At 40.9% G+C, this 26128-nt stretch overlaps 1 protein-coding gene across 1 annotated transcript in view; it reads left to right on the top strand.

Annotated features, from left to right (window-relative positions):
- Positions 1-4866: 4866 nt before the first annotated feature.
- mmp24 (matrix metallopeptidase 24) overlaps positions 4867-26128 on the top strand; it is an 81821-nt gene continuing 60559 nt past the window's right edge. The window contains 3 exon segments of the mRNA XM_034705150.1: positions 4867-4961; positions 4963-5013; positions 5015-5204. Coding sequence (XP_034561041.1) covers positions 4867-4961; positions 4963-5013; positions 5015-5204 — 336 coding nt within the window.

Here is a 26128-nt window from a genome sequence, read left to right as displayed (position 1 = left end):
CACTAGGGGGCAGCACCAAATTTGTGCATTAGTGTGTACTCTATTTCTTGTCCATCCACCTTTGTGAGGACTATTTCAGGATACGATCTGACAAGTGGGGATGTTTCTGTAAAATAAAACAGTTTTCAAAGTGAGAACATTTTTGCACAGCAAGGGATTTATGTGTGTGTGTGTTTGTGTGTTAATTTGCAAGGACATGATTACAAAATATAAATGTTTTGGTAAGATCATTTTGACTTATCACTGTGGGGTGAAGGGATTGGGTTGCTATTTTGGTGTCCACTTGGGGGCAGCATCGAATTTGTGCATAAGTGTGTTTGTGAGTGTTCTTCTGCATTTTTCTTCATGAGGACTATTTTGGGAGTTAGATCTTAGAAGTGAGGACATTTACGCTAAAGTGAAGGAAGTGTTCCCAAGTGAGTATACTTTTTTCAAATTTAAGACATTATGGCAAATTGAAAACGTTTTGGAGAGATCATTTTGAGTTCTCTTCACTTTTGGAAAGACCTCCAAAGGGCACTTTAAAGATGTTGAAGGTAAAAAATCATCCCAGAGTAAGAGATTGGATGTTATTTTAGTGTCCATTTCGGGGCAGCAACAAGTTTGTGCATGAGTGTGTTTGTGTGTGTGTTCTTGTGCCTTTACCTTGGTGAGGACTATTCAGGATTTAAGTCTAAGAAGTGAGGACATATTTCATGAAGTGTTGACATTTATCCAGTGAGGATTTTTGCGAGGAGAGCCTTTTTTGTTTGGAACAGACTTTCTTTTCTAAGACCATTCATTTCACAAATTGAGGGCAATTTTCCAAGCGAAGTAATTCTGTCAAGGTCAAGATGTTTCGGCAATTGTAGGTCATGATGACTTCTTACTTTGGGAAAGACCCTCAAAGGGCTTTTTAAAGTGGTTGAAGAAAGACTTGGTTTGAAGTACAGATGAGGAGTAAAGTCAGCTCATTGTAAGAGATTGGGTAGCAATTTTAGTTTTCTGTAAGTAGGAGCAAAAATAAGTTGCTGACTCAACATTAAGGTATCAGAATGTTCAGCAGCAACATTTTAAATAATTGTGAAGTAATATTTCAAACTGAAAAAGTTTGGTATCGCCCGTCCCTGTAGTTTGAACTCACAGAGTGTGTATGTGTATGATCCAGCACAGTTTTGTATCATACTTTCTGAATCTTTATGTCCTCTTGCTTCATATCACATCCTGAGCTCTGATGAATCTATGTTGACATTTAGGATACAGGACAGAAGGAGTCTCAGCACTAAACCAGAGACAAGCATGTCAGTTGCTGATAAGTGGGTCACAAAACAGAAATAAGAAGCTGTTGGGACTGAACAGGAGGGAGAGGGAGGTGTGAATTGACTGGCTGACTGGCAGGAAGACAACGTGGGATGAGAATGAAGAGAATAAAGAAGCACTAAATGAGTAAAGCGAACAGAGAGAAGAAGGTTAAAATGAGTTAATAAAAACAGGGCAATACAAAAAAGAAAGTGAGGGCGTAAAGAGGAGAGACGGACATGAGCGATCTGGCTTGCTTGTGCACAGACTGGTGTATTGAGCTGACAGATAATGATGGATGAGGAGTGGGAAGTGTTGGTGAGGGGCACAGCTGACGAGGCGAGGTGTTGAAGAGAGGAAGAAGATGGAAATGAGGCGGTCAGAGAAGGAGGAGACTCCTTCAAAAGATGTCATCTGCCATTTCACCAACATCGGGGTGTATGGGTTCAGAACACAGTGAGCTCTGTAACCATCCAGTAACCATGACATAACAACTCGTTCCAGGTTAAGATAACAGATCAGATAAGATAATGAGATCATTTTTTTCCTCTCTTTGTTGCATTCACTTTTATCCCTGAATCATACAGACTGACAGAGCACAGGTAAAAAATAAAAAAAAAGTTGAAGGAAGAATTTTCTCACATATAACATAAACCCTCAAGGGCAGCTGAGGATAATGCATCATGAATCAATACCCATTCATTCATAATTTAAGAGTCCGTGGAACAACGTGAACAAAAAAGGGCGGGAATGACGCAAACAGCAGCTGTGACCCCCTCTGAGACATTTCTGTCTCCACTTCACTGAAACTCTGTAGAACTGTTTGAACTGCTTGAGTACTGCTGCAGATGACTGTCATTACATCGATTTCCTGCCTGAGCGGCATGAGTGTATTTTAAGCAAAAAGCAGCTCAGGTACATGTGGTGTGAGTCCTCAGGAGAATGAATCACTCCTTCCTGTTTGTCTCTTTCTTCAGGTCGCCTGCTGTGTGCTGCAGTAGACCTGCTTGACCCTGACTGCTTTAATTTTATTATCAGTCACATTTTTAAAATTACTATTAAGGTGGTATTCTGATTTGTAGTCTTATGTCTGTCAATGTTATCATTGTTGCTGTCAGTACTACATCGCAGGATTTGTGGTAAGGGGGGTCACCACATGGTTTCAGGTCAGCTTTGATGATTCACTTCCTGCCTGAATATATCCATCGTAACTTATGCTGCACTCCTGACCTGCTCCAGAGGCCAATGTGTTCGACAGACAAACCACAAAAGCACCACCTGCTGAACAACCACATCTCCATGCTATCGTTTGGTTTGCATATTGTGTAATCTCTACACAGGGTTCTGGATTGTCATTATGATAGGTGTTCTGGTTTCCGTTTGTGGTCCATTTGTAGTCTGAGTAATGACCAATCTGGTATAAGCAAGCCTGGGTGTATGCAGGACAGAAATCCAGTGAGGAGAGCAAAAGCAAGCAGAACATGCATTGATGTGATGACATCCCAGTTTCTGGTGGTAAGCTAAAGACAATAGATTAAATAAGGGATAATGTATGGTTAACAGGTAGTTATGGGAAACAGAATCCGGACAGGGTGAGACAAGACCCTGACGTGAAGCGAAGGGGTCTTGTCTCACTCTGATGCCACTTATTGCCCAGCTATTAACTTAAAATACAAAGACGTCCACAGAAAACCTTGATTAAAGATTATTTTATTGATTTAAAATGATTTATGTTAACAGTTTTTGGAAAATAGTCCCAGTGATTCCTCGCCAGTCAGCGTTCCATAATGATGGATTCTTATCTGCCTGCTTCGGTCGATTTAACATGAAACTGTCCTCATTCAGCTCTCCTTCTTCTCTGAGCTCTGCGGTTCAAACACCTTTAAAAATAAAGAAATGTCACAACTTTGAACCCTGCTGCTATCATCACCACCACTCAAGGTTTAAGTTTCTTTGTAGAGATCGCCAACCTAAAGTTTCTCTCCCCTGCTCCACTTATTGCTAATATTGCTGGACAGGATCCAATATGAAAATGTCACCTTATGGTCTGTGGTGTCAACAAGCAGAAGCAAAATGTACCGGAACTCTTTTCTGTGGATTGATTTGACATGATGTGTGGTCAGTTTGTCTCCGGCGTTGCTCAGTCAAAGTTAAGTTAATAACTGTTGTCAGGGGTATTCGACCAATCAGGATCAAGCATCTTTCACAGCCGGAAGATCAGTAGGAGAGGTAATAAACTTTATTAACAGATATCTACATGAAAGTGGAGCTGACAATCTGTTCTAGATCAAACATTTACACTTGAGACATAAATCTACGTGACATCGTGTTGCAAAAGCTCCTCAGAGGTTACATTTCCTGACTTCCTGGAATGCATCAGAGGTTATCTATCCAACCTGTGTTCAATAAAAAGCATTATTAAAGTTCCAGGTAAGTTTGCATCCTTACTTTTTAAAATTCTGCATCATGGTGTTATTATTTTAGCAAACTTTGTGACCCCTAAATTGTGAGTGAATCACAAGAAAGTAGACTTTTATTTTTTTTGGTTCATACAGCTGAAGTAACCAGAGTGAAAAGTTTGTGTGTCTACTGTTGAACTGAGACCTTCCAGTACTTGAGACAGACAGAAAGACTGACAGACAGACAGACAGACAGGCAGGCAGTATCCTCTGGGATGAAAAGATGGAGAGATTACAGAGTCTATGTTGCAGACGTAAACGCAGCACAGAAAGGGAGGTCTTGGCTAGAAGTAGTTTTCATAACTGTTGGGTTACACCGGAAACACTGAAAAGTTGGCGTCTGTTCCAAGAGCTATATCACCTCTCGTTGTCAGACGATGACGAGGATCGGGATGATGGGTTCTTAGACTGCATATTGTGAGATCAAGGAGAGGAGTTCAGAGATCTAATTCACACTTTGAATACAGATGAATTGACTTTAAAACTGGATGTGTTGTCTGAATAAAGCAAAATATCGACACTGCTGGCTCCAAGAGACAAAGTTAGGATAGGTTAAAATGTCTCAAGGCTACAAAGTGATGGGCTACAAATCAAAAAGATGACATCACATTGCCTGAAGTCCACTTATTGTACACAGGAGAAGTTTAAAATGTCAACGTCTCCCTTCAAAGGTTAACACGTTGAAGAACAGGAATGCTTTGGCTGTGATTAATCTTTCCATTTTTAATCACGTAACTGTTATGCATGATCTTGTTTCATGTTGTCCATTTTTATGAAAAGCAAATAAGAAACAAAGAGAAGTTCATGCATCAGTAGCGCTCCTGCTGTTGGCAAGGCGCCATTACAACAACACCCATCACATCTCTCTCTCTCTCTCTCTCTCTCTCTCTCTCTCTCTCTCTCTCTCTCTCTCTCTCTCTCTCTCTCTCTCTCTCTCCCTCTCCCTCTCCCTCTCCCTCTCCCTCTCTCTCTCTCTCTCTTTCTCCCTCTCCCTCTCTCCCTCTCTCCCTCTTGTCCCTCCCCTTTTCTCCTCCTCAATGATACCCGAGCAGATCGACCAACCTGCATACTTGCTTTCTTGTAGCCAGGCTTCCCCAGCTGTTCCGCTCTACCTAAACGAGCCTGCGCAATGGGCGCTCGTCAAGTGTAGGACACCAATAGCGCGCCTGTACTGGCGAACCGGGAGAGAGCGAGAGACAACAGAAAAACACTAAGAGAGGAACAGTGGGTATGAAGCAGGAGAACACGGACTGTTTCTCCCGGTAAATAAGCGGAGCACGAGCCTGGAAATCACCGGCGGAGAGCGGAGGGGGGGATTTCGGGGACACAGCCATGGCGACGGGAGGAGGAGGCGTGAAGCGAAGGAGGAAAGCGGGGCTCCCGGGATTGTGCTGGAAAACCTGCTACTTTCCCATTTTGTTCTGGGTCGTTTCTGTCTGTGGAGAGGAGAACACGTTGATTGTGGAGGTAGGCGAAGAGAGATTTGCTCTGAGAGGGCGCAAAATAGGCGCACCCCTATATCCAAACACAAACATATAGAGGAGAGAAGAACAGTACGGGTTATTAACATGTGATTTTTTTTTATACTAAACCTCTATTTCCTCTTTAATCGCTGGAATTATATCGATTCCTCTCGTTTTTGCTCCATCAGTTCAGTCCCGTTTAAACGCACGCAGGAGGAGCGGAGGGATGCACTCCTCGAGATGTTTTTGTATATATTTTCTGCCTCTGTTTCTCCCTATCATCCTGCCATGAAACTGATACCTACCGTTCCTGTGAGGAGGAGGGACAGGCACATAAAAGATTTAAGAGTTAGTGAACTGAATTAATTACAGAAAACAAGAGAGAAGCGCTGGATCCGCTTGGCTGAGAATCCTTGCTCCGCTCTTTTGTTTTCAGATGCGCGCTGCACGTTTCCAGCAGCCTTTCAGTGAATTTACTAATTACAAACAAAGGTGGCTTAATGTATCATCCGGCTCAGTTGTTGCCTTTTGATGATGGCCATCAGAGCTAAATTGAAAGGGATCTTGAAGCGCAAATAATTTCATCCGCTGGTTTGTTTCTCAAGCGGAGGAGGGAGTCGGTCCAAGATGGTGAGGTGCTGCATGTGCAAAGTGTCAAACAGCCTCTCAGGAAGCGGCCTTGACGCGCGCTGAATGGCAGATTTACAGGCTGTTAATTGTTCTCGTTTATGAGTTTTTAATCCCATGTCTCTTGTGCACAATTGGACACGCGCACAATGTTCGGGGAGGGTCAAAGCGCTCCAGTGTGCACATGCAAATGGTTGTTGTGCTACATCCCCGCTGACTGGAGGAGTCTCTGTAATGAGCTCTCTACCCACGTTGTCAATAAATAGCCATCAGCATGCAGAGAGCATTACAGTGAACCTGAATGAGAGTGCTGCTTTCATGTGTGCTGAACAAAGCATCTCCAGACCCCCCTCCTCCTCCCCCTTCGCTGGCTCCAAATATAGCCTCCCTCCATAATTTATGGAAATGGCAGCGAGTTGGAGGAGAGAAGAAGAGGAGAGAGGAGATGGGAAGAAGTGCAGACAGATGTGTTTCGTTTTTGAGATCTGCTGCTCATGACAGCCAGTGAGGACAGATGTTGAGAGGAGGTCTTTGTTTAATATGAGGGGAATCAAATCTGGATCTGTTGCTGACAGTAGGGTCATGTACTGTATTATGAAGAGCTCACTGTATTCTTTGCGCCCTTGGAGACGTGATGAGCAGTGTTTTATTAAGTGATGTTTGTGCTGCTTGTGACACTTTCATTCAGACAAAGGGAGCGCCTGTGGCTGTGTGGAGCGTGGCTGCTAACAGCCTGGTGTGTCACGCTGCTGTACAAAGGATGAGATGTTTTCACTGAGCCTTGTTTTTTTTCTTTCCCTGAGAAATCATAATCCTCCCAAAGCTATTGTCGGTACATGTCATGCTAATGTGGCCACAAACAAACTGTACATTACAGTTGTCTCCACAATTCAAGGTTTTATTGCAAATGTTACAGAAGACCTGCTCAGAAATGTTTGCTGCCTTAAACCTCTGCAGTTTGAGACAAAGGTTGTGCAGAAAATAATCATTTCTTTGTGATGAGGTTTGAGGAAACTATAGGTCAACAGAAACTGTTAAAATCACTAAAAGGGAAAAATACACCATAAGAGACTTCTGAAAATATATTTCTTATCTAAAGCCAAAAATATTTACCTCACTTTCACTGAATACAAGAAATTCACAACAATGAAGAAGCTCAAGCTGTGCAACAAATCATGTAGTTTTCATTTTACATGCACACGTGGTTCTTTTCTGTAGAAAGCAGCTCTCAAATTTATAGACCTTGAATATTTGAAACAAAAGCAAATCTCATCCTGTATATAACATATATATAACAGGCTTGATCTTATAATTCTGATATGTTATCATCTTTGAGCATGTAGTGATCATATTGTGTTGTCATTTAATTGAAAATATTCATAAACCTACCACCCTTGCTCTAAATTGGAATTTACACATATCTTAATATTATGGAAGCATAACAGTTATCTGTTATATCTGGTGTTCTTACTTCTACCTCTTCAAGAAAAAAAGTTATCTTGTGATGTTTGTGCAAAGCTTCTCCTATGAAGTCACAGCAGACCAATCAAAACGCTCCCAGCCTTGAATTTCACAGCGTGGAGGTTTCTTTGTGTGCACGGTTGAGCCGTGTGCTGTTTATAAGATTCTGATCTTCTTATCAGGGTCCTGATTTCTTGGATTAAAGATTAAGCACAGTAACAAATACATGGGAGAATGTTAAAACACCTCAAATGATCATTTTGGTGTGGACTTGGAGTCCTGGATGTAGATTTTAGTTGACACTAATAATCAAACGCAGCTCTGTCGGTTTGTGTTGAGGACTGGTACACATGTTGCCTGCTGGTTTGAAGGTTCACAGGGATACGGGAGCTGTAAACATAACTGTGAAGTGCTGTTTGTTCAGAGTTTTTCCTCACACTTGTGTTTGATGCTTGACATAAGAGCTCTGTGTGCTGGCTGAACTGGTTATTACATGCAAACCTGCTGAGGTCTTTGTATGGTGAGTCAGAGATTTGGCCGTGACTTTGGTTGCAGAGGTTACGGCTGTGCAGGCTTTTATGTTTTCTCTTTAAGCTGCAGGAAAACATGTTTTATGTCTCGACTGTCTTTGTGTTGCACATAATGATACAGCTTGGTAGGGTACAGAGCAGCTTTTTGTTTTTTATCATTTCTGCAAGCAAACTTCTAATGTACTGAGGTCCTTGTGATGTGTGTATATCCACACATACTGGGATGACCATTTGAACATAATGACAGTGTTATTTGTGTTACGAGATGTTTTAATGCCCAGTTGCTCCAAATCCAACAGTGGTTGCCAACTATCTCCAGGATCAGGACTTTCAGCTTTTTTGGTACAATGTGGATTTTTAAAATTCAGACAGGTCCACACTGCAAAAACAGCTGATGAGACTTCACAGTTACAGATAGTTTTTCATTGTCTGGAACAAGTCATGAGAGTTTTGCAGATTTTTGGTTTGAAAAAGCAAGATCATAATAGTTATGAAGATGCAATGTTTGAAAACGTCTTGTAAATGCAATATTTGTGCCTGAGCTGCAGCGATGGATGAACATGCATGGCCATTTGTAAATCCATGCTAATGAGGCTACATCAACTGGATCAGATGTCTTGTTAGACCTTTATTGATTAAAGAGCCACACTTGATCGGGCGTTTTTTTAAGTTTTCTGAAACCAACACTCCGACTGTAAGGCCCACTTTATGCAGCATTTGGGGAGATATCTGTAGGTGCAAAGTCTCCAAAATGTGGCTTCTGTTTCTGCAGAGTAACTTCTGCGTTGTCTTATATGTGTGCAGCCTCTTTTACACATGCACTCCTGACATTTTATGGGACAGCTGAAATTCTCCAAAGTTACTTGTTCAAAAGTCTCTCAGGTCTTACAGGGTAAAGTTTGTGTTTAAGTGTTGAGGTATCGATCAATACGATGCCTGGGATGACATCAGCTCAGTGTTTGGTTCTGTTATTATCTCTGCTCATAATAAGAATTGTGTCAGTCGTCCATCAGTGACACCATGAAACATCATGTGTCCTCCTCCCACCTCCGCTGCAGGTCACACAGAAACACTCAGGTTTGTGTCCTCAGCCTCTAATCACAGAGGAACGATACCGCTCTGCAGTGGAAACATGGATGCTTGGTAAGCAGGCACAGCAGAGGGAGAAGGAGGCGTTCAGTTCTTTGTCTGACTCACCGCTTCATGCTCCTTTGTCTGTTTGCCTGTTTGCACAGTAGGTCTGATATCTGTGGTCACTACCTACTACTGTGTTGTGTAATACGTATTTTTGGCTAACAGGTAAAGAATGCTACTCTGTGGACTGTAGCTGTTGACGCTTTGTCGAATATCTTCTTGTTTATATAGCCTGAAAACCCAGTGTTGCTCCTTTCCTTTCCTGTTCCTTTCCTGTTCCTGTAAAATGATTGATTGATTGTTGTAGATCATAGAATTAAGGGATCACACACTCATTTGAGTCAAAAGAGCTCTGAAGATGCCTCCCTGAACTCACCTGTGCAGTGTTGCTTTCTGACACCAGGACCTGAAGGAGAGTCAGAGTATAGTCGTATGAAGACACACCGTCCTGAGAATCATGTTTGTATTTGGTAGAGAAGACACCTTAGCTACGGGAGGGATGAGAGAATTTGGTGTGATTTGACACAAAGCCAGACTGTTTATTTTCCCACCTCACTGAAAGCATCCTTGAATGCGACGACTTGTGAGTTTTACACCCTTCAAGAGACCTCAAAATGGCTGTATGCACCTGTAGGTGTGATGATGATGATGATGATGATGATGATGATGATGATGATGATGATGATGATGATGATGATAGTGACTGTGACGAAAATGCAGGAACAAATAAAGATTAAAAATGATGAATATAAATGTTGTAATGTTTTTTCAAAAAGTCAAAGCATAGAAACAGCAGAGCAGGCGGGGAGGTTGATGGTTTTTGGAGATAGGAGTGTGTTTCTGAACCTCACGGGCTTTTTTTTTGGCGTGTTTTTTCTCCTTTCTCCCAGGAGGAGAGGAGCTCAGGGAGAGCTGCTGGTCCCTGGGGTGTTGTAAACACTACATTACTCCCGAGATATGGGCTAAATGAGCCTGCAATGCTGCGCTCACAGGAGGCGTGTGTGTATGTACCCTGTGTAGGCGGGTGTGAATTCAACGCTGTTACTAGTAGTTTTAATCTTTGTACTTATTTACCATCTTTAGAGGGAAGCTTTCCAGTATGGCGCCTGTGCTTCATATTAGCGCCTATTTATTGCAATCGCCGTCTGCTGTGCACTGAACACTTTGTGTTTTTTGATGGACAGGCTCATTTTCGTACAGTCCTTCCTCTCTCTCCCTCTTTGTTCATCTGTCTTGTCTTTGTCTCGAGCTTTTCTCACCTCCCTCCTCTCTCCCGCCTTTGTCTTTCTCTCCCACCAACGCACACTTTACTGCACACCCGTTGCAAGCTGCAGCTGTAAATAAGAGGAGTTGTCATTGTGCATTTGATGAGAGTATTGTCCTGTTTGTATGCAGCGAGCCAGGGACAAACTGCCTCAGAGGACCGGTTTGAAGTACTGAGAAGCAGAGATGTGACTCAGCCGAACTCAGTGAACCTACCGTTTTAAATAATTGACATCCTTTCCAAAGTACTATGATACAAAGTCCTTATATGCCTCACTGCCTGTCATGTTGCTTTAGCTCGACGACTGCATCCCTGCACAACACAAGTCTGATTACAAACTTGACCGTGACTTCAAAGATTATTAGTTTGAAACCATTTTCTCACAAAGCATCTCAGGAGTTTATTTTCTATTTGATTCTCATTCAGTGATGGTAGAGTCTCCTTAACTGAGAAGTATTTCATTTTCTGCTCCTTAACCCACAGAGTTTTTTACCCAAATAAGTTATAAATCATTGTTAAATCACAAACTTCTCTGTTGTGATAAATTGCCTCAAGTTTTGTATTAGAGAATACCAGCCTTTAAGAATTAAACTAAATGTGGACGCTGTCTGATGTCTCAGTTGAAGCTTGTGTGAGTCTCAGTTCTATCAATGTGACACACCAATCGTTTTCACTTCAAACCAACAATAAATCAGTTCACAGTCTTTACTCACTGCACTCTGAACTGCATCATCATCTTTGATGATTCAGAGTTGATCAAAACTTGGAACCGCCTCACTAAATATTGCTCACTAACATCCCCAAACAAGGATAAACAGAGGTTTGACACAGAGCTATCAAAGTCAACATAATGAGAAAGATGCAAGGAGGCAGTGAGGCACACTTGTAGATGAAATCAACACTGCGCCTCTTGATCAAAGCTCATGCATGTTGTGGTTTGTTGTTGCTTCACGTCTGTTTTCTTTAGTTTGTCCCTTTCACTCAGCTCCTTGTTGTTTTGAAACCTTCTCTAATTTCTGTGCTGTTTTAACACTTCTTGTCCTCCTTCCTCTGCTTGTGACTGATCCGACATTAACCACCAATCAGAATTTTTAAGCTTTACAAAGAAAATTGAGGGTAATGTTAAAAATATCCTCCATTTGCAATCAGAAACTCATATGTTTAGTTTATTTTTTAACAATTCATTATTATTATTTATTCATTTTTATAATAATGATAATAATAATAATAATAATAATAATAATATTAACAATAATAATAATAATAATAATAATAATAATAATAATAATATTATTATTATTATTATTATTATTATTATCATTATTATTTAATTTATATTTTTTATTATTGTAATTCACTCAATTTCTTACTTGCCTCCTTAACTATTTTTTTAAATCTATTTTTTCCTTGTGTCTTCTTTTACTTTATTAATTAATCAATGCATTTATTTTATTTTTTTGGGTCTGTTTGTAAATTTTTCTCACTTCATCATTTTCTCTCACACACACACACACACACATACACACACACACACACACACACACACACACACACACACACACACACACAAACTTTTAACATCCTCAACATTCAACATCACAATATGTTGTTAGTTTCTGCTAGTCTCTGTTTTGTCTGGTTTTGTCTTGGTGTGTACACTTGTGGTTGTGTCGTCCACATTGTCTTGTATATTGTAGACTCTCTTGTCATGTCTCTCACCATCTTGTGTCGTTCTGCAACACTTAAATAGATAAAAGAAAGAAACTCATGTTTTTGCAACATTGCCAACAGGCATTACGTGTGGGATCCAGACGTTCCCAGCGTTGCTCTTGCTGTTAAGAATGGATAACTGTTGTTGGAGTTTTGATCAGTATCAAGTATTTAACAGAGCTATGTAACAGTTAGTGTTTACTTCATGTTCCATTATCATCTTTGTATATTTCTCTGTTTAATTTTCTCTGTAATTTAACCTTTATTTTACCAGGAATAGTCCCATTGAGATACAAAGTCTCTTTTATAAGGGAGTCCTGGCCAAGACAGCAGCATAAAAAGTCATAGCTAACACTTGAAATCTGTGCCTTGAACCTCTCCTGACTTTTCCTCGCTGTTTTCATCTCTTTCCGTTTTTCAATCGTTACCGCCAAACGAGCCAATATCAAATGAGCATTACGTCATTTAGAGGGTTGAAAGTCCTGCTTACAGCCACAGCATCAGTGTCCTATCGAAGAATAGCAGACCACTGCTGTGAAGTATTGACCAATCAGAATCAAGTATTTAACACAGCTGTAAATTACACAAAGACATTGAAATAAAAAAGAAAAGGTCTAACACGCTATTTGTCTTTTAATGTATGTACCAAAAACAAACAGCTGGGAGTGAAAAGAAGCCAGCATTTGTGAATTTGTCTCCTCACACATCATCAGTGACAGATGCAGGAGACCTGAGATTTTAACAAAGTGCATATTTTGGTGCTTAAGTGTGTTTTGCATGTCACTTGTTCTACTTTGGTCTTTGTTGATGTTTGCTTCATTGTGAGATTTCCTGCTGAGCTCTTTCTTCACCGTACTGTCACTGGTTTTCGGATCAGCCTCATTTGCATAAAGCCCTGCGAACAGAGTAAAAAGGGTGAGAAGATAAAAGAGGACTAGTTGTGTAATACTGCAGCAGGAGACAGCATGTCAGGCAGTGAAGGTGGAGAGGCTCCAGATACTTATAGCATAAAGAGGAAGAGAGAGTAAAGGAGGAGACGAGCAAAAGAGAGAGAGTGAGAAAAATGTAAATGGAGCAAGAAATATTGACATGCCGAGCAAAGCTGACTATAAGAAGGCAAAGAAAGAGATTAAGTTAAACCCAAAAATCACAAAAAGTAAGGAACGAGAGGAATCTAGAAGGTGACGTGATCTTCTACAGTAAGGAGGCGTTCACCAAGGCCAGAAACAGACTAACAGAGAAAGTTCACATAACACGGTGTTCCTCTGTTTAATAAGTCCTCTCGTGATATGAGTCACACTTTCTGCAGACCTCCAGGGTCACATCAGAGAGCATTTCAATCTTTTTATGGACACATTCTGGATTATTTCTTTTATATTTTGAAATGCTGTGGGTTTATCCCATGATGTTTGGTGTTATGTTTTTTGTTTTATGTGTGTGCGTGTTCATAATGTAACTAATAGCCAAGCCAAGCATAAAAACAGGCATTCAATGAGTGCTTATGTGGAGTTAAACACAAGAGCAACCTGCAGGTTAAATGTTTACAACATGAGCACAAACCGTGTTCGAAAATGGCTCTTGAAAAAGTTCAGTCATATGTTGGACAAGAAATAAGGGCACAAATTTAGGGGGGAAAGTGGACATTTTTAGTAAATCAGCATCTCATTCTATTACATCGCAAAAGAGACTGACTCATAATCTACACAGGAAGTGTTTTTTCAGGGTCGCACAATACAGAACCAATCCATGCACATTCTAGTCAATGCTCATGTTTCCGTAGGTCTCCCTGCTGATGGTGCACGCAAGTCTATTTTCAATGCTGCCCACATCCAGCACTCGTCGAGCTGAACAAAAAGATCTACCTGAACAAGAAGTCAGGCACGACGATTGCACGCAACATCTGCTCAATTTCAAAATAAAACACCATATACGGACTCCCGACTGTTTATCAGATTGAAAAGAAATACTTATCGATTATGGATGTTAATTTATCACCTACTAAACAGCCACATATCTGTGATCCATATCGACCGCAAAAGGACTTTCAGCTTTTCACTTAAGCCGGAATTATACTTTTGCTTCGAATCGCCAGCATAGCCTACGCCATTGATCTGCGTAGCTCCCATACCTACGCAAAGGCCTACGCACCTAGCTGACGCACACCTCTTCCAAAATGTAACTACGAGTTGAATTGACGTGGACCGCAAGCCCTGTGATTGGTGCGCTAGACAGCACTGTATTTCCCGCATTTACAGCACTCCGAGTTCCCCGCACATCAAACGGGGATTTTATCTCCTCCAACGTCTCCTCTCTATTCTTCCCTATCATGAATTCTGTATGATTAACAGCAACATGTATCAGCTGTAAATTAACATAATACGTTCGGAATCGCTGTGGAAAAGTAAACAGAGGACACAGCTGGGCCGGAAACAGGCGGCCCGACTATCAGAGAGACCATACTACCCTCAAGCGTTTCGGCTGGGAATTATAAAGTATAAACCACCCTTTAGTCTCCAGGGAAGAGCAAAACCAAGTAGAGCATACTTAATAATATTTAACACATCTAAACCTGCAAAAACTGAATAATTATCCAAATGAGCAGAAATTCAACCACAGAAGGGCTCTGTAACGTGGCTGCGCCTACGCTTCAAACATACTTCCTGTGCACCGTCGGACAGAGCAAAATCGTGGTGCTGATGGGATGCAGCTCACATGTTTGAATTAGGAGTGAGGGTCTCTGACTCTGTCTCAGCTCATCGTACAGTAGTAGAATATAGGTAGTTAACTACAGGATTACAGTTCCCATACTTACACCAACAAAACAAAGAGAACTGCTATTCTCTCTCTCTCTCTCTCTCTCTCTCTCTCTCTCTCTCTCTCTCTCTCTCTCTCTCTCTCTCTCTCTCTCTCACAGGGGGTCCGATTACAAGTGGAAAGCTCTGAGTGAAATTTTATAAACCCAATGCCACACTCAAGGCCCATCCATGCTGTTATTAAATACAGTTGCTCTTGTGTGATGTAACTTGCATGTGTCATCCAGGAAAAGAGAAGCTGTGTCTATCCTTCCAGAATAAGTTGGGTGTTATAAGCTGAAAAACCACGAGAGCCTAACAGGAAGCCTTGGTGTAGAACATATAACAGTTAATGGACTGTGCACTTCACTTATATCATGTTGAAAACATGAATACACAGCATAGTGCGCTCCTGCTGCACATCTAACTGCAGGTTGCAGCTCTCGAAGGGGTTCCTGCAGTGCGGTGAAGCCTCATAACATGAGACACTGAGCAGGATGGAAATGTAAGTGCAGTTCTAATTAAAAATGGATATCAGGCATGGCTCTTTCTGTTGGAGAGGAGCATCTTGCTTCTCTGTGAGCTCCCTGGGTGCAGCGCCGGAGAGCACGGAGCGTGGGTTATATTTGATGACTGTGGTTGCGCAGGAATAAGAAACATTTCACGCCAAGATATAAATTTAATTATACAATGTGCCTGCAGCTAGTGCAGATCATCACAGCGTAGCACCGTAATGATCATCACTGATCATAAATTAATTGAATATTTGTGGGGTTTATGCCTCCACAGGATATATTTTTAAAAAAAAACTTTAATTCAGACATAAGGATCCATTTACAACATGGTGTGTAGGTTACCAGAATGTCCCCTCCAATCTGACAGACTTAAACAACGTACAGATGAATCTTTCCTCCATGTTTGAATGTTACTCATCTGCATACATTTCCTCCGGGAGCTTTTGTCCTCCCCTCCCCTCCTTATAGTCTAAGAACGAACTCTAAAGTGCCTTAAGGTGACACTGAGAGCAGGTGGCGCAGTCTTAGGGAAAGTAGAGTTAGTTATGGGTGTTGTGAGGGGTGATTGATGGTCAAACAACCTCAGACTTCACACAGGGGGCCTTGTAGGAAACCAAACTGCAGCTATTAGTCTGCAAATTAAACGTCCCTTACGTTACATGTAATGCAACGCAAATACATAAATTTACATACTAAACAGTTGGTCTTCATTTAACCAAAACCAGCTCTTTTTCTGACCTGAGCATGTAGTTTTGGTGACATGTAACCCCCTGTTTCTTGTGTTCTTCCAGTATAAATATATCGGTGCCCAGTTAGCACCAACCAATGGTGATATTTGGTTGAAAATTATCAAATAATCATTTATAAGATTTATATAGCGCCTTTCTAGGTACTCAAAGACGCTTTAACGCTTACATGAAGTGCATATAATAATAATAACAACAATAATAATTATGATAAAAAATCAAGTCCAAGGATGTCTTTTACATTATTACCTAAATGTAAATGCTGATACTTCCTACCCTACCACTTGTCCCCTGATCTAATTACATGTATTCAACCAGTGATGGACTTCATCGTGTCTGAACACTTTTTAAATATCTTATTAACCCTTTTGTTTTGTTTTTCGTTAAATCTAGATATTCTGTTCTACATTGATGCTTTGTCTTTGTGTTGATTGTTTTCATAAGGAGGGCCACTCGAGGGCCCGTTAGGGGTTTTTTTTTGTCTCCTCCTGCACATTGCATGTCACTAAAGTTAGTGGTTAGTTTTATTATTGAATTTACCTGTTATATCTTGGCTAATGTTACTGAGCAGTAATGGGTTTTTTTGTATGTGCAATACCATAAATGCAATAAAATAAATATAATGTTTTTTTATAAGTTGTTTTTTATTGTTTATTGTTTTATTATATCTTTATTTAACCAGATAACCCGTTGAGATGAAGACTCTTTTTCACAAAGGTGACCTTGCCAAGAGGTCAGCAGCACAGATCATAATAAATATTTACATGATACAGAAGAGATTGCAGACATTATGTTAAAAACAAACAATCATTTGGGGCACAATAGTCCTTATCGCACAGGTCCCTAGTTCGACTATCAGCCCTGACCACTTGCTGCATGTCTTCCCCCGCTCTCTACTCCCCATGTTTCCTGTCTCTCTTCAGGTGTCCTATTATTAAAGGCAAAAATAATGACCTCAAGATGTTGACGTTTGGTTGACTGATAGGTACGTTAGTTTCAACAGCTCTCAGCGGCTGAAGTGCTGTACTTAATGTCAATGGTGGCTGTAATGCACTGCTAATAATTTTAGCCACTACATATTTGAGATACGACTAAAGTCTGTGAAGGGGCTAATTTAGGAAACATAACTTAACAATGAGCGCAATGGCTGCTTTCGAGAAGTGCTGCAGCTTGCAGGAAGGGTATCAGGAAATAAATCTAAATCTGACAGTGTTTGACAGATGTTTTAAGGTATACTATAGTTTATTAGTTACTGACCTGTTGTTGTGTAGAGGTGACTTTCCACAGACAATTTCCATCTTTCATTGTTGCTCAGAAAATAAAGTGGCTCAAAGAAGCCATGCATAGATCACAGGGCTTGTTTGACCTGGTGTTCAATTAGTGCAACATAAAATGAATCAATGCACAGAAATAAGAATATTCTGCAGTTTACATCAATAGTTCTAGATAAGTGCAAGAATTATAAACTAGAAAAAAGTCTGAGTGGTTGTAAACAGAGCAGGCACATTTTTACCATGAAGACCTTTTGAAGGGGGCTGAAAACATCAGACCATGAACCCTTAGTTGACTTTTCTGAGCACAAAACATCAAGCACCTGCAGCTGCTGTAAGCTCCAGTGTTTACCAGGTATTTGCAGGCTGTGTGCTGCCGAGGAGGAAGTATATGATAGGTTTGCCAAAGTTGGAAACAGCTTCCCAGGAGTGAACAGTGAAGTGATAACGGGGAGTAATTTCCTGTGTTCATCAGTTTGAGAAACAGCTTCCAGATCACACTTTCCACATCTCACATCCACAAACACTGATCACAGCAGCCTCATCTGTTTGTGATGATGGATATGATGATGACAGAGTGTGTCCTGACTTAACTCTGAATAGCAGTAGAAGAATTTATAAACAGCAGGTGTCTTAAGAGCCGACAGATTAGAATAGAAGTACTTCCCACATCCGTCTATCCATCCATCAGGCCTCCTCTTCTCTGCTTGTCTATCCATCTGTCAAATCTCCATCGATCTGTTGATAAATCTGTTCATCCATCTGTCCATCACTTCACACTGGGAGGACACTTCACAACAGCAGCAGCAACTGAGCCTGCGTTGAGTCCTGAGCAGTTTTACCTCGATGTGATGCTGTAAAGATCTGCTCACGTCTTTGGCTCTGATGGTTTCTGGGGATCTTTACAGACAGAGGTCTCTAACAGTCTCTGTGGAGCTGTGACGTCTCAGTGTGATATTTATTAACACTGTCAGCATGAACTTGTTAATCATGACGCAAGGAAGGTACAAAATTAATGCGTTAAATTTTTTTCTTTTATCACATGCTGTTTTATTTCTGTTCTGGCACACCGTAGTTAACCCACGGCTGCGTCTCCCTGCTGTTGTTGCTGCCGTAACAAAAAATAACACTACTGTGTTTTTGAACAGCACGTTGCACTTTAAAAAACTCCCGGATGGCTCAGTTGATTAGTCAAATGTAATCTGCACTTTGTGTCAAACAGAATTAAAGTATCACAGAGGTACTTCAAGTAACACCTACAAGCTAAGCATACAGGTGCAGCTGATCAGACTGATGTCAGCAGGCAGACCTAACATCAGATTTCAAACAGATCTCATGAGACTGAGGTTTTCACGCAGGAATTACTGAATCAAGTATTATCCTCTTCCTCCTCCTCTCTTCGTCCATGTTGTCTTCATCGTCCTCTGAAAACCTCTGACCTGTTGACTCCAGGCCTGGCTCCGCTCATCATGACAATTTGTTGCTGTAGTTAAGTGAAATAATTGTTTTGGTGCCTGATTTCCTGTCCCGCTCGATCTGCTCTTTTGAGATTAATGCGTAGCGCTCGGGATCCGGCAAAAATAGAAGTCTTGTGTATCTGATCCGGAAGGCTCCGACCTGCCGGAACAGAGACAGAGCTGGAACGCAACAGAGCAAATCCAGTTAACACATTGACTTGAATAGAAACCTATCAGAACCGGTGCCGTAACTGATCAGAAATGGATCGAACACGGATCTGGTGGAATTTGGCCCGTAAAGGATGTCCTGAGGTTATCATGGTGTTATATGCCCTACAATAGTTTCACACATCAAGGACCTTTATGAAACAGAGAAAGGAACGGAAATTGGAACCCCTGAAAAGTGTAAAAGCTGTCACATTAACCAGGGATCACTGGACGTCAGTGACAAACATGATCTTGGAATGACTGCACACGGTATTGACACTGTTTTGAACATACCCTCAGTTTTGTCCTTAAAAAAACCCACAAAAAAACCCCACTGTATTTCACAGAAAAAGCACTCTGAAGTCTGAGTCATGTCTCTGAGTCATGGTTTCAGGCCACACTGGTGCAGCAGTGCAGCTTTTGTTTGAATAATAGGCCTACATCTAAAAGTCAAGATCATAAAGTACATTTCATTGCATTCATTTGATTCTTAAACCAGGACTCTGGTAAGAATCGCTCTGCACGATATGTTGTTTAAATCCAAAATAATGAAACTTTTAATGTGATTGAAAATATGATTAATCGCGTTCAACAAAACTAATCATTTGAAAGCCCTAGTGTTGATCTCGTGACCATCTTATATCTGTAACTCTGTATGAAATCAGGCGGCTTTGTCTCTGGTTCAATGCTTCAGAATAAGACCCTGTTCTGCTTCTGTATAATCTCAGTGCAGCCTCTTCGTTCATTGTTTTGATGAGCTGTTGAGTCAGCTGAAGTATGAACATTGTGAGAGCTGACTTTAGATTTTGGGCTGTAACTGATTTATTAAACATAGTTTTCACTCTGACGTCCAGCTTTTTGTGTTTCTGCATTGCATTACTACACAGAGTATTATGTCTGGTTCAATCTCTGTTTTTTCTCCCCCCTGAGATACATGGTAAACATGGAACACATGGAACATGGACAAAAAATGGAGGACAGTTTTGGGGGGATTTTACTTTAGAGTCACTGTGTAACTGCAGCTTCACTTTAATTTCACGACATGGCTTTAGAGTACACTCATTGAAGCCAGATGCTTAGAAACAAAGCAGAGCAAATTAACTTCTCGTGCAGTAAAAACTGTACATGTATGAAGCTTCTGGAGCCGTGTTCATTGATTTCAAATCCTAAAAAACAACAAAATATGAAACGACTGCGGGATGTGTTCTGCTGAACAAAGACGCTGTCCTTACTCTTAAGAATCTCGGCTGCATCAGAACATTTCTGCGTAGCTCTGATGTTTGGATATGTTTCTACACACAGGATGTTCACTGTTGCTGTAAGTCAAGCTTCAGGTGATTCATGGTGCCTCTGCTCAGCGACCTGTTTTATACAGTTTTTCAAATTTCTGAAGGTTTTCAGAATGGCCAAATATACAATATTAACCATTCAGGTTCTCAAATAGTGTTTTGTGTGTGTGTGTGTGTGTGTGTGTGTGTGTGTGTGTGTGTGTGTGTGTGTGTGTGTGTGTGTGTGTGTGTGTCTGTGTGTTATACCTGCCAACATTGGACTGTGAAAAATAGGGAGATTTTCTGGAGTATCGTAAAATCAGACTATACCCAGCAACCCCATCCATATACTATAAGCCTAAACTGCAGATTAATACATTTGATAAACAGATATGTAAGTCAAATACCTTAAATGTCTCTTAATTTCAAGGTTTGCAGTAAAATATAGCAATGAAAACATACTAAATTAAAAACAATCCATATCTTACAAATATAACAAAATTCATAAACATGTTGAAGAGTGAGAGTAGAGTGAGCCACTGCAGTGAGGAGTAACACACATATTCCAGGTAGAGTGGTTTGCGTGGACACCATATTTTGATGTTAATACCATTATATTATTATTTCAATAAGTAATGAATGCAGGAGTCTCTGTAACATGAATCTACATCTCTATGTGCTTTTTAAAGTCATTTATCTGGGTCCTTAAAATCATATTTATTACCTACAGCTAAATGTTATCTGACCTACAGTAACCTCTGCTGCTTTCTACTCCTTATTTTAAGAAGGAAGAGATTTCCTCTGCATCTCCACCTGAGGTTATCAGGTAGAGCTTAGTGATTTAAGAACTTCACCTGTGATATTGTGATAGTTACACTGTCAGCACTCTGTCATCAGATTCACTCAGCTCTAAACTCTCCTGATGAACTTTAAAGAGGATGCTGCGTTATTACACATCACAACTTAAGTTAGCTAACAAGAACAGGGCAAAACCAAGTGATTTAGGGATGGATCAAATCTTTAAACAGAGCAGAAGTTTGTTGAACTCATAACAGTTCGTCTAATGAACACTTCGGCTACCGGTGTCACCGATCACAGATTTACCTGCTGTCAGAAACCATCTTATGCAGCGTCTAATTTATGCACAAGTTAAAAAGCACGCCTAAATCGGGAGTGTTGGCAGGTCTGTCATTGATCGCCTAGTCTTCCAGCTCGTGGCCAGAGACTTAGTGTATATATGTGTTTGTGTGTGTGTGTGTGTGTGTGTGTGTGTGTGTGTGTGTGTGTGTGTGTGTGTGTGTGTGTGTGTGTTATATGACACCATAGACATGAGGTCATAGCTCTGAGACCATCAGTCCCACCTGAGCACTCTTCAAAAGGGTGTCACATTACATAACCCTGTGTGTTTATGTGTGGGTGTGTTTGTGTGTAAGAGTGTGAGCGTGAGTGTGGTGTTGTGTGTGAGTGTGAGTGTGGTGTTGTGTGTTTACATTGAGGTGGATTATTATTCTGGTAAATGTTTGGTCCAATCTGAGCTTTAGCTGTCTGAGAGGTATGACAGATTGTGTGTGTGTGTGTGTGTGTGTGTGTGTTATTTTTGTATGTGTTTGAGGAGCTTCCCTTCGCTCATAATGAAACATAAAAAAACACAGATAATGGAGTATACAGAAGGAGGTGAATATCACCAAGACATGCCCGGATATGTTTCATGTGTTTCTCCAGCTCAGATGCTGTTAATCAATCAAAAACAACGATGATGATGTTTTGGAAAATGCAGATTTTAAAACAGTCATTTTGGCGAACGCTTTGATTTAATCAATTGTACTGATTTCAGCTGTGTTCTCTTGTATTGTGCAAGCCAATCATGCAAGTCCTGACTGTGTGGCAACCTCTGGTGTTGAAAAATGAATACTGCAGTTCCTCAGGCGTCCACTTGGGGCTTGCTGCAAGCCAAGAAATCCCCCATTTTAAATAGCCCAACTGTAAGCAGAATTTAACATGTTTACAGCCTGATACACGAACAGTTTGGTGTATATAGCACATTCATTTATTTATTTATTTATTTATTTATTTATTTATTTACACACACTGCATTGGGGGATAATTTAATGCATCCGTGAAAGGTTATACATACATTTTCATAATCCGGAGCACGAATGAGCTGACTGACGGGAGGCATGTTGTAGTTGTGTGTCAGGAGTCGTATGCCCCCTCGGCTCCACCTCTTTGTTAGCTGCGTGGTTGACTTCAAGTTAGGATTAGTCAGCATTTCCAAAGAGGAGACTGCCAACACTTTAAATGGCTATTTAGATACCAATAACAGACATCACAGAGGCAACATCAGATTACAGCTCATGCGGCACATATTTTACCCAAAAGATGGTCTAAGATTTGTGAAATTTCCATCACAGCCAAAGCTGACATCTTCATCTTCATTTTTAAAGAAACTAGAAAAGATTTCAGTTTGCATTCACATGACAAGAGAGAAGCCTCAACAATAGCGTGCAAGCTAAAAACTGAGAACAACAAAATAAAAAGTTTAGTAAACATGAGATAATTCTGATTTGTGTAGAAGTTGCTGGTTTGTTTGCTGAAAGATAAACTGATCAATAAGACTCCAAACATACTTCACATGTGGTAGCTCTTGTACACGTGTAAGTAATGTTTATTTTAATGAACATGTGATTCTCCTTGCTTTAATAAAAAAACGTGTCACTCATATGTGAGCCCAATGTTAGTCGACGTCACTGCAGCTGACTTTAGGCACTGATTGTTACAGCTCAGAGATAATCAGCCTTGTTGTTGTTTTTTGTGTAAGTAGCTCATATAAAGGTATCGTCATTATTTTCAATCTCTTCATGAGCAGTAAAAAAACTGCTCACAGTAGCTGTAAAGGAAACCGAGTCCTGAATGTTTAAAACTCTCTTCACCTCCGTGACAAACCTCTGAACCACGCTGTCTTAAAGCTGAAAACAGGCTGTTATATTTGGTTTGTAGCGTTTTTTAGATAGAGGATCTTCACCCGACAGCAACAATATGCTTTCTGACGATGCTTTTATCCAAAGTGCCTCGCAGCAGCATGACTGCATACATTTGAAGCTTGGATCAGCCCAGTGGGAGTGAACTTTAACCCTGACTGTGTTAGAGCTCTGCTACTACAGCTCACAGTCAGCCTTCCTGTGGTCCCTGCACATGTTCTGCACTGAGTCTCTCTCATACATGAACACGTCCTCGGCTCGGCTCTCAGGGATCCCTGCTGGAAGTTTACAAGATAATACTCAGAATAAATTATACACAGGATGACGTGATGAAAGTTTTAAAACAATTATCTAAACACACTACATGCTGCGATGACAACCATCAAGAAACTTTGATCCATGTATTAAACAGCTTTGTATTTATTAAATCAAAAATTAATAAAGCCATCTACACAGACGTGATGAGTAAAGCTCTCCACTCCTTCCTGCTGCTCTGAGCAAGATGCCAGGAAGCCAGACATCAAGCCACCAGTCGAGCTTTTACATCTCCTCAGATACCCCCCGAGCCGCCTCGCTCAGATTCCACTGACACACGAGAAACAATCACAGTAGGCGCCGTGCGAGCAGAGAGAGTGGTGAGAGAGAGATTTTCTGAACATTTGTGACAAATATCTCCCTGACGGTGAGGAGCTGTTTGGATGGTGACTGAGGGCTGTTTTAACAAAGGTGGAATTTGCTGTGTTGATAAACTGACGCCAAGAAAAAGAGGTTTGAGTGAGTGTTTAGATTCAGTAGAGACAGGTAGATGATGCTGAAGCTCAGAAGGTCGTATTACCTGAGTGAACCACATGGCTTCAGCACAAAGTGTTGGAGCATGTATTGAAGGGAATGTCATGACTGGTGATGAGCGAAGCTTCAAATATCACTGATGTTTCAACAATTGCTTCAGTCAGTTTGACAGTTTAGAAAGTCTCACATGGAAGGGGATAATCTCTCAGAAATAAAGGGCATAATTACTCTATGATAATGTAACAAAAGTATCAGCTGATGAAAGTCACTGAATATCAGCGTGACACAGATTGAAGTAGTAACAACTGCAGGCTTAGCTAAAGCCACTTACCTAACTCAGATACAAAAATTGGGATATAAAACTGTGAAACTTCCCTTTAATTCATGCTTTTCACCTCCCCATTTCTTTGCATGCACAAGTGGAAACGCTCAGAGATTATACAGGCTGATGGATTTGATCATATCAGTGAATAATTCTGCATCATCTCTACCGCGAAGTGCCGAAAGGAGGAAATAAAATGCAGCAGCAAACAAATAGAAATCTCTCTCTTCATTCCACGTCCTCACCCGATGAGGGAATCCTTCCTGACAAAACGATACTGAATCCTTTTCATTTTCAGCACAAATATCAAACCGCAGCAGCAGACAGCCGCTCTCTGGGAGTTACATCGAGCAGTGATTTCATTCATTAATCACTTGCCGTTCAACACCGCCGACTCTGTTGACTTTTGATTCCTTTGGTGGATTTTCATTATGGTTTGAGGTGTTTACAGGAGCACAGAGGAGTGAGGCTGCCGAGGAGGTGAGCACACAAAGTCCGGAGTGATTCACTTCCCCTTTGTGTTACCTCTCACAAAAGATCCTCGCTCGTCAACGTCAAATATGAGTCAGTGTGCTGCTCAGACAGACGGAGGGAGGGTGACCTTCACTACTTTCTCACAGTGGTGGTACATAACAAACAAACTGCACTCAAGCACGAGTGTGGGGTACTTAAAGCTCCGTTGAGGGTTGATTTTGACGACCCAGGTTCACAAGGCGACACGTCTAGTAAGAAAGATGTCTGACAATAAATATGCCTTCTGCCTTTTGGCCGTCAAAAAAAGACAAACAGTAAACTAAATGTAGTCCTGAGTCATGTCAGCTCTCAGTCCATCATTTTAATAATCAAATGACTCAACAGTCATTTCCTTCAGAGTAATGTCTCCTTTTCTTCATCTCCCCTTCTGTCTCTCTGCGCACAGTGTTTTTTGACCTCAATGTAAACTTCAGACCTTTTTTAATGTAATAGGATCATTTTCTAAAGCTTAACCCTGAAACCTGTCTTGAATAGTTAAGGCAATCAGCCTGTTTAGCAAAGAGTGATTCATATACAGTATATATTTATTATATATTATGTGTTTTCAATAAAATTTAAAGTTGAGAACGTGCCATATTGCCATTTCCTTCCAAGGCTCTATCTTTATGATATTTACAAAGCTAAGACATTTTAACAATAGACATTTTCTGGCCTTATTTGTGGTAAAACTCATGAAGACTAGCAGGACTGACAGCAGCAGCTCATGCAGCCTGTGTGACCTTGTGAACCCGGTGCATGGCACCACTGAAAACCTGCTCCCATTCTCTGTGTCTTGCAATCATCCACTTTCCTGCACAAAGCATTCTGGGATACCTAGTGATGCAAGCCGAGCAATAGGCGCCACTTTATATCAACATTTGTCCCTCATGAGGTCATAATCATGCATACGATGAGAATGGTGATAAAAGACTCCTCAATTTAACAAAGCATGTAAAGCAGTGATGGAGGGCTGCACATCTTTAGGCAAATAGGACCCTCTTGGTGGGCACGCACCATGAACACTGTGATGGCGCAAGTTGGAGCTGTCATGCATCGCAGCCGCCATAGAGCCAACGCGCTGCTCGTCTCTAACAGCTGTAACGGTGCAAACTCCTGCATGCTAAAGATGCACCGCCCACTTCCGCCTGCTTTACTTGTTGTCTTAAATTTAGGAGTCCTCTCAAACAAAGGACTTAACAATCACTCCACAAGGTTTATCCACTGAACAGTAGATCACCGTTTTCCTTCTGTGAGTGATTTTGACATGAGTAAGTAATGCCGGGTATCCCACAATGCTTTGCAATACTCAATGAATGGTAGAAAATATTCCTACAGGAGCCAGGG

The sequence above is a fragment of the Notolabrus celidotus genome, chromosome 1, assembly GCF_009762535.1.
Source record: "Notolabrus celidotus isolate fNotCel1 chromosome 1, fNotCel1.pri, whole genome shotgun sequence".
NCBI lineage: Eukaryota > Metazoa > Chordata > Actinopteri > Labriformes > Labridae > Notolabrus > Notolabrus celidotus.
This window is presented reverse-complemented; position numbering and strand designations above follow the sequence as displayed.